Source organism: Pituophis catenifer, unplaced genomic scaffold (genome assembly GCF_029215685.1).
Source record: "Pituophis catenifer annectens isolate HBS135680 unplaced genomic scaffold, rPitCat1.0.hap2 SCAF_6, whole genome shotgun sequence".
Taxonomy (NCBI): domain Eukaryota; kingdom Metazoa; phylum Chordata; class Lepidosauria; order Squamata; family Colubridae; genus Pituophis; species Pituophis catenifer.
The window spans coordinates 52706951-52716208 of record NW_027256886.1 but is presented as its reverse complement, the minus strand read 5'-3'; the positions used below and the strand labels follow the sequence as shown (position 1 = coordinate 52716208).

General features: G+C 43.6%; 1 protein-coding gene across 1 annotated transcript; it reads left to right on the top strand.

Moving 5' to 3' along the window:
* The first annotated feature begins 550 nt into the window (after positions 1 to 550).
* Positions 551 to 7297, top strand: VAX1 (ventral anterior homeobox 1). The gene is made up of 3 exons (XM_070945952.1): positions 551 to 788; positions 2659 to 2846; positions 6779 to 7297. The coding sequence occupies exons 1-3, from the start codon at positions 551 to 553 to the stop codon at positions 7295 to 7297; spliced, it is 945 nt and encodes a 314-aa protein (XP_070802053.1).
* Positions 7298 to 9258: the final 1961 nt, after the last annotated feature.

The window sequence follows — 9258 nt, the reverse complement described above, 5'->3', positions numbered from 1 at the left end:
TCTCAGCCTTTTTTTGATTGTGTGTTTCCTGAAAGCAAGGCCAATCATTTCAGTTTATTCACTGGCTAAACTCGACTTGATTGGGGACAAGCATACAAACCACCCATTACGAAGTGATATATTATCCAAACAATTTAGTGTATTCATGAGGTAACCTAAATGTGGAGGCTGCAAAATTACCCGTAATCAATTGAAACAGCGAGTGCGCGTCCCTCTGGGTGTCTAACAACTGCATCCCTCTCTGTAATAAGGGAGGCATTAAATCATTTTAGAGTTGCACTGTTGAGTACCTGATCATTGGGGCGCGGGGAAGCTGGACACTCGCACTAGGACGCTGGGATTGAGGAAGCGGCCGATTTCCTGCCTCTCCAGCAGCCGAACCGACTCTCGCCTTCGAGGGATTCGCTTGTTACTCACCGAACTGATCCTACGGCGGGCGATATTCAGCAGATTTCTCTTCTTTTCCTCCTCCCTTCCACCCTCATCCCGCGCCTCCTTTTTTTTCCCCACTTAAAAAAACAAAACAAACCTCTACACCATATTGCACTACATGTTTGGGAAACAAGACAAAATGGACGTTAGATGCAATTCAGAGCTCGAAACCAGCCGGCTCTCCAAGAACGGGCATAAAGAAGGCAAGGAAAGCAAAAGCTCCGAAGGAAATATTTCGAATTCTTTTTTGAAGGAACCGCAAGGGACTTTTTCGGCTTCGGGCGTCTCGGAAGATTGCAGTAAAAATAAATCCAGTTCCGCTGACCCGGATTATTGCAGAAGAATTCTAGTCCGAGGTAGGACCGTCGCTTTACGTTCTGAAATTTTGATTAACGACTTTTTCCCGCCCGCCTGCTTCCTTTCCTTTCGTTTTTACTTTCGGTTTTTGTTTTTTTGGTTCTGCTTTTCGTTTTTCTCGTTTCAAAACCAAATGAATTACTGTGGTTTCCTAAAGGTTTCGCTTCATTCTTTTTATCTCTTTCATCCTGTTCTTGATCCGTTTCTCAGGTCTAGGAATATTTTTGCAATTTGGATTGTTAAGGATTGTGAAGGGTTCCATGTCCAAACCTTACATTTTAGCTGGGGCGGCATGTATACAGATTATGTTTTCTTTTTCTCCGAATTTCTCAAGTATTGAGGGAAGGGAAGGCTAAGATCTACCTTAGTTGTCTTTAGTCTATAGTTTACCTGTGCTTTAAGGGCATGAAAGGTTGCTAAGTCCTATTTTGACCCCATTAAATTCAGCCTACAATTCTTTTGACTACTTGTATTCGAGTAAGACCCATCGGACTCAATACAGTAGAACTTACTTCTCCATAGGAGTTTTCAGTCACAGCCTTTTGCAAAAGATTGCTTCTTTGAAATTTCTGTCCGCCCTCCAAAAAAGAAAAGGGGAAAGAAACCCACCTCCCGGTGCCTAAGGTAAGCAAAAAGAAGAGAGGGAGGAAGAAAAATAACCCTTGGAGACTTATTCCGAAATGTACTGGCAGCTTCTCTTATTTTCAGTCTATTACTTTTGTCCCATTCTTTGATTTCCACCAGCAGCAAATTCTTTCTAGTCTGAGCACATAGCGGACCCTACCCCCATCCTAAAACAAGTCTTTCCTCCAAGCATTCCTTACCCTTGAACCCATTCCTGCTCAAATCTTTGGCGATTGCATCTTTTTTGATAGTGACTTTACAATAACAAAATATGTCAGAAAGTGGTGTGGTGGTGGTGGTGGTGTTTGCTGCTATTATTCAGTATTATTATGCAGCTGAATGAATTGTTTATGGTACTGCTTAGTTTCTTCGTTTGATTTTTTTAAATTCTAATCTGGATTATTTATTATCTTCTTTCCGCCTCCTCCAATAAACAAAAGAATAATTTTCCATTACTATTAAAATTCCAAAACTAACAGGTCAGTTTTTCATTTCTGTAAGTACACATCCATGTGTGTATTTAAAAAAGAATTTCATTCTGCTCACATGTGAATGAATGAAAACCAGGCCTGGTAAACAGTAACTTATCCTGGACACCACCACCACCCTCAGCTGAAAAAAGAAATCAAGTCTTAGAAGCCTAGGCTTCCTTCCTCATAGATTTAGGAAGGAAAATTATGGCAAACCCTGGCATGTAATTTGAATCAGATTGTACTTCACTGGCCAGAGGCTAGTGAGATTTGCAGTGTTGTGGTGAGATGAAGGCGGAGCAGAAAATGGACATCCACGAAGGGCAACTTGATGTTCATCAACACGGAAAAGCAGGCAGCTCCAAAGAGTCAGTGGGCTGCAGAAGGTGGACATCACAGCTCTCTTGAGATGGCTCACTTTAGTGCTTTCCCTGTAGGGAAATCAAAGGCAGCTCAAGCAAGTGTGAATATGCAAGGCAGAGACTGCTGAGCATAGGCCTCTGGTGGTGGCTAGGCTGCTTTGAAACCTGTGAGGTTCCTTTGGAGTTCTTTGTGTTAGAGCTCTTCCCTTGGGATGGAGAATGGCGTGCTTTATAAGCCACAATCTGAGAATGTGATGCTGGGGCTAGCAGGAAATCCTAGAGACTCCTTCAGTCTCTGCCAAGAGTGGCTTCTTGCTCTGTCTAGAGTGGCCTCCCCAGGTAGTTCCTAAAAACTGGATCAGTGATCCATCCTTTCTTCTGGATCTAAATGTGCCTCCTTCTCTTTTTGCCAGATGCCAAAGGTTCCATCAGGGAGATTATTCTTCCAAAAGGGCTTGATCTTGACCGGCCAAAGAGGACTCGAACTTCTTTCACAGCTGAACAACTTTATAGGCTTGAGATGGAATTCCAGAGGTGCCAATACGTGGTTGGACGGGAAAGAACTGAGCTGGCCAGGCAGCTCAATCTCTCAGAAACTCAGGTACTAAAGATACAAATGTATCAGTGGCAAAAGAAGGTTTGGGAACTGAGGTGCCCTACTCCAGCTTTACTCTTAGGCAAGAGAGTTCTCTTCCCTAGAGATGAAGAGCTTTTCACTTACTGCCAGGCCTGCAGGGCTGTAACTAACACTTGCATAGCTTCCTACATGGATGTGGTCGGTGTTGAAGACCAGTCTTCCCTTTTTTTGCAGTTAACAACTCAAAGGAAACCAAGCCCTAGAACTAAACTTAGGGCACAATACAAAATTCCACTCTTTTCATGCTTTTGCAAATTTCCTTCTTTTAAAAAGACAGTTTTTCAATTCTAAATATCTGGAGGGAATGGAAGGAATAGAGTGTGAATTGCCTCCTTAAATGCCAGAGGTTAAGAACCCAAGAAATAAATGGGCTCAGGGAAGTGAGGAGTTACTGCAAGTATACAACTCGCTTTTAACTCCACAAATTATTCATAAACTCTAAGCATTTAATCCAAAAAATTAATTAGCCTCTAAGATAATGTTGGAGAACGATGAAACAGTTCTTAGGTACAAGAACCTTTGAAGAAACTCCCTCTTCACAAACACTCATAGCTCACAATCAGATAGTGTTGAAGTGAGGGCTTCTAGAAGAAAACCTTGGAGAAAAAACTACAGAAGTTGCAAGGAGCTCTCCTCAACAAAGTAAGACCAAATCCTAGAGGAAAAAAGTAAAATTTCAAAAAACAATAATTCACATCAAAATATCACTTAAGAGAATCTGTAGCTTGTGGGAAAAACAGAATATTTCTTGGAAGTGAATATTACACAAATGTTACTTTTCTTTTGCTATCGTCAATAAGGCTTTTCCTTCTGTTGCATTTAGCGGTAGAGTTTAAAAGCTAAAAAAACAATGTGCTGCTCCACCAAGTGACAATAGTACTGAATTTATTTGCTATCTCAACACATTGTTAGTGCTTATAGAGATGTTGCTGTTGTGGGTTAAGTGAGTTTTGGTTCTAAAAATACTGAAAGATACACTTATTTCTTCAGAAGTAAACTGACTTTAATGGAGTTTCTCCCTAATAAATGTGTGCATATCTAAGTATAACTGTTTACAATAGGACATCGGACTGTTTGTTCTAATACTGTTGAAATTAAAATAAATAGAGGGTATAAGAATGTATTCTGACTGGCATAATGAAAAGAATCCAAGCCCTATAGATCTCTTAGCAGAACTTTCCTGGATTTACCTTTTTTTTTTGTTTCCCTAGTTTTGTAACTTTGGTCAACAACTACTTACCTTTTTTTTTTTAAAAAAAAAAAAAGGAAAAAGCAAGGATAGTGCCAGTAACTGCTCATATTTTTGCATAATGTATAACAATAATTTCCCTTAATTCAAGGAACACATTCTCGTGTGAGAATGAATGGAACTGTATTCTGACTATGCATATCTAGACATGATTTATGAAGATAGAATTTATTTTCAGGTGGAAGCACCTGTGTGCAACAGGATTAGGCCTGGTTAACCTTAGATGCAATTCCTCCATGGAATGTTGAGCTTTCGGCTAGACAGGGAAGTGGGAAAATACTCAGAAGATAATAACAGGGGGAAAACTTTGGCACTTCTCTCCCAACACAAAATGAAGTCATCAGAAATTTCTGAAGTCATCAGAAATTGAGTTCCATTTAAAGGAAACTTCTTTTAAATGGGTATCTGATTATTTTCCTTTTCCCTTTCTGTCATGGTGTGTGTGTGTAGAGAGGGTGGGGGGGGAGAGAGAGAAAGAGAAAACCCAAAACGGCTTAATATATAAATAAATGCAGGGATGAGGAAGATAGCAAAAGGCTATTTTTTCATCCACGTAAAAATGTTCAGGCATGCCTACAGAAATTCCCTTCTTAAACCAACTTTGCTAGGTGAAGATTTGTTAAAATCAAATATTAAGCATGGATTTCACCGAACTTCCTTTGGTCTCATAAAGTTACTGCCTCTCTGGATTATGGATTTTGTTTTCCTCGCATTTTTTTATCACTTGACTTTTGTTTCCTAAAACTATCATGAATGAGCGGTCCCATCCATTTTCCGTCAGAGGCACAACAGCAAATACCCATGTACTCCCATCAAGGTTCAAATTCTTTAGTTTATCCCATTTTTTGCCATTTGTGGTAGTAATTCTTCTAAGTACCACTTTCTAGTGAAAAATACAACTGTTAAATATCAGGGACTTTGTTGCTCCCCCCCCCCCCAAAAAAAAATACTAGATTAGCTGTTGGAGGCAATGGACAGAATGCCTGCCAGTAGGGCTGACAATGACAATGAGGTAGGGCCGACAGTGACAATGAGATCAGTCCCAAATGGGTCTGCTCTGATTTTGAAAGCCAAGTTTTTTCCTTTCATTCAGTCCTACAACCTGAAAAATAGGCCTGGGAGGGGAATCTGAAAGGTGGGGCCATTTGCTGCGTGTATGTATATGCATGTGGGCACAGGTGTCTCTGTGCATACCATACAGAGGGTATGCAAAGGCAAAAAATGCCGTCTGAAAATTGTACTTTGCTAAATAAAGAGTTGGTGGGAAGATAAAATATAAAAATGCAGGGTGGTGGTGGTTTAATTTTAAGATTTAAATAAAATGCTTTGAGAAAATTGAAAACATTAAGTCAAAATCCGAAATAGGTAGTCAGATTCAAAAAGAGAAACAGATACATTACCAAAAATATTATCTGTTCCTGATGCTTTTAAATATATTATTTAAAGAAATAGGATGAAATTTGTTGTACATTTTACTACAAAGCAGAAAACAAAGAACTAGGGAAGGATAAAATATAGATGTGGCTTTATTATTTCTGCTTGAAACATCCTATTAAAAGGAAGGAAGGAAGGAAGGAAAGAAGGAAGGAAGGGATTAGTTTCGTAGTTCTTAGAAAAAAGGTACTATAATGAAGCTCTCTGACAAGCTAATTAGCATTTCTTTGCCTGTCAGATTTAGGCGGGTTGGTAAGGCAAACGAAAGCGGCTCTACAGGCAAAGCGTGGCCTGCCATTGGAACCTAAGTGAAGGATAACTGGGAAGGGTTGAAGTAGCTGACAGGATGGGGATCGCCCAGGCCTGCCCAACCTAAATTAGCCAAAATCTTTCAAAAGCTGCTGCCCGCAGATGAAACCCATGGGAGGGGAAAAATGGCAAATTTAGTTAGGTAGGAGTGCCTAAACAACGACAAACCACCTTGTATCAGGGGCCTGCGGATAGTGCCTTTCCAAGGGCATAGGAGTGTTGGCTGGTTTCAATTAATTCGATGTGGTTTCATCCCCCAAAACCTGTTTTCGAAAAACTCCTAGTTGTGGGGACACAGTCACAGAAAGCGTGGGAAACGAGGCACGACGGCTTCCTCCACGTAACTCTTTTTTCACCTTATTTTGTTAGAGAGGTCACCCCCGCTCATCATGTCCATGCACGTGCACGAACAGGCCGAAGCTTTTCTGGCCGCTTCCTGCGGCTTCTGAAACAAGCCAATGCCCAAAACAGCTGAACTGCACAATACACGCGTGTCTTCACGGCGCCAAAGGCTGAAACCTTTGAAGTTTTTGCAATTCCCAGTCACTCCAGTTGCGCTTTACAGAGTGCAGCATGGCTTCGCGATCTTCGTGGAAACGAGCAGACTTCCACGCTTGCTCTTCCATTCGCTCTGACATCCACGCGCTCCCCAGCCGGCTGCACACGCGCACACATTGGGTTTCCACCGTAAGCCGCTTGGCTCCCACGGAGAAATCACCGTCTCCCCAGGAGCTCCCAAGTCAGTCGCTGTCCTCTGTGGAGGCCTCTGGAAAGAGGCCGAGAACTGCGATGGGAGGGACAATGGCGGCCTTTCCTCTCTTGCTCCGGGCCTAAGAGGCCGAGGCCTTTGCTAGGCCGCGCTAGACGACGCTGATTCTGTCCTTCTTCTCTCGCCTCTTTGCAGGTCAAAGTCTGGTTCCAGAACCGACGCACAAAGCAGAAAAAAGACCAAGGCAAAGACTCGGAGATGAAGTCGGTGGTGTCCGAGACCGCGGCTACATGCAGCGTCCTGCGACTCCTCGAACAAGGACGCCTGCTCTCCCCGCCCGGCTTGCCCGGCCTGCTTCCCCCCTGCGCCACCAGCGCCTTGGGCTCGGCCTTGCGAGCACCCAGCCTCGCTAGCCGCACCGGCGGCTCAGGATCAGGGACGGCGGGCGGCTCCCCACACCATCCGGCCGTCAGCAGCGCCGCCGCCGGCCCGGCTCATCCTTCTCCGCCCGGCGGGCACAATCTCTTCAGTCTCCAGGTGCCCACCCTGCTAGGCTCGGTGGCCAGCCGGCTCTCCACCAACCCGTTAGCAATGGCCGGGTCTCTGGCCGGGAACTTGCAAGAATTGTCGGCCCGATATCTCAGCTCCTCCGCCTTCGAGCCCTACTCCCGGACCGCCGGTAAAGAAAGCGCGGAAAAAAAGGCGCTGGACTGACTCTCGGGGACTTTCGCTGTATTTATATTTATCCTCTTTGTCTGTGTTGATTATTTATGGAGTCTCCGTGCGTTAGATGCCCCCTCTGGTCCGGTATACATTGCGCCCGTCCACATGCTCTTTCCTTACGGCTCCTGCTCCCCCAATCCTCTGCCCTCCCTCCCGCCCGCGCATTCCAAACCGGGAGCCTCCCCGCTTTCGTTCGGCGCGCCCAACCCTTGAAAACCCTCAAAACGCCGGCTGGGAAAAGCAACTAGACGAAGTCACGCGCTGGCAGTAAACAGACGGAGGGAACCCGCCAAACGGCCCGCGAGCTGTTGAAAGTGGGAAGGGGGGAAGGGGAAAGTTGGGGGGGGGGGAGAAGGCCGCGTCCGCCAGCGTTTTAGAAACGAGGCTGGGTGGGACGCCTAAAACCGAGCAGACATCGTGTTGCGGGGGAGGGGGTGAGAGCAGGAGAAGAGGGGTCTGAATTGCTGGACACAGAAGTCCTTTCCTTCAAGTTGACGGCCAACACGAGAAAGAAGCTTTGACTTTGGGGGTGGGGGCGGGTGTTCGGGAAGAGGCTTGAAGGGTTGGTTGGAGCTGAAGTGTCTATTTTGTGCAGGGAAGGTGGGGGCTGCCCGCGCGTACATAGCCCGACGGATCCTCTTATTCCAGCCTGCCTGGCGGATGTTGGTTGCTTAGTGTTGCATTAAAGCACAAATCTAAGAAAGGCCCTCTTTCCTCAGCAAGGGCAACGGTACCCTACCAAGGGATAACTTATTTTGCACATCATCCTGAAGATGCGCGCCGCCTCCTCCTCCTGCCCCGACGTCCGTATGCCCCCAATGCCAGACTGAACTCTCGGGTACCAAACCTATTGACTTTTAAGTGGAAGGAGGCGCGCTGCGGGTATTCAGCAGTTTCACTTCAATGGGATTTACTTCCGGTAAGTGTACCTAGGATTCCAGTCTCATTTCCAAGTTGTGAATGTGGGTGTAAGCCGAGTGAGGCCAACCGTCCTTTCAGGTAACGCAGCTGGGAACTGATTTAGCTTTGAAATATTGACCCAAGAATGAAGTAAACCCCGACTTCGTTCAGTTTAAGGAATGTTGCAGTTATCTTCCAATTCCACCGTCCCCCACCCCTTAAAAAAAAGAAAAGGTTTCGCATTAGGCTTACAGACTTGACAGCATTTGCGTCTAGCCTATTTTTAACAAAAAAATAACCTATTTTTTCTTTGTTAACGTCTGGAAGGAAACCAGACAGAAATATACAAGTTATCATCTCTGTGCACATCCCTCATTAACAATATATGGGTGCAAAAAAAAAATTAGAGCTTTAAAAAAAATCCTTATACACAAGCTTTTTTAAACGATCAGAATTTGGTCTACAAAACAAAAAATCACAAGGCACATTATAGAATTACTGATGTGCCTGCAATTTCAGCGCTCTCCTAAAACCATATATTCAACATTTTAAACTGGAAGTATCGATTTTTGCCCCCTTTGACTGATTTTCTTTGGTAATGTTTATTCCTAAGTCAAACCTAATGCAAAATGCAAAGTACAATAGTGTCCCATTTGATTTTGTATTAATTTTGTGCTCTTATGTAAAATTGTCATTTTACCTTATTTGAAAATCTCCCCATTAACCACAGATTTATTCCTGGCTGCTGCTTCTTTTTACATGATTTTATAAGTTTGCCAGAAGCAGCAAATGAAAAAAAGATACCCTGTAATAACTAATTACTTTAGTCTGGTTTTTTGTTTTTGTGGGTTTTTTTTTTTTTTGGAGTCAGAAATCCCTTGATACTTTGTGTTTACACTGTACAAAATACATGCCACCAAACTTTTCAATCCAAAAAGAAAAAGAAAAAAAAATGTAGTACATATAGCATTTACTCTAGAACAGAAAGAACAAGAGAGAGCATAACATGAAAACTGTCAAAATTTATTGTAAATTATTTACATCTGAAGTTT

Coding starts and splice junctions, on each gene's coding strand:
- VAX1 (XM_070945952.1), top strand. CDS start 551: ATGTTTGGGAAACAAGACAAAATGGACGTTAGATGCAATTCAGAGCTC. Junction 789..2,658: donor CAGAAGAATTCTAGTCCGAG/GTAGGACCGTCG, acceptor TCTTTTTGCCAG/ATGCCAAAGGTTCCATCAGG. Junction 2,847..6,778: donor TCAATCTCTCAGAAACTCAG/GTACTAAAGATA, acceptor GCCTCTTTGCAG/GTCAAAGTCTGGTTCCAGAA.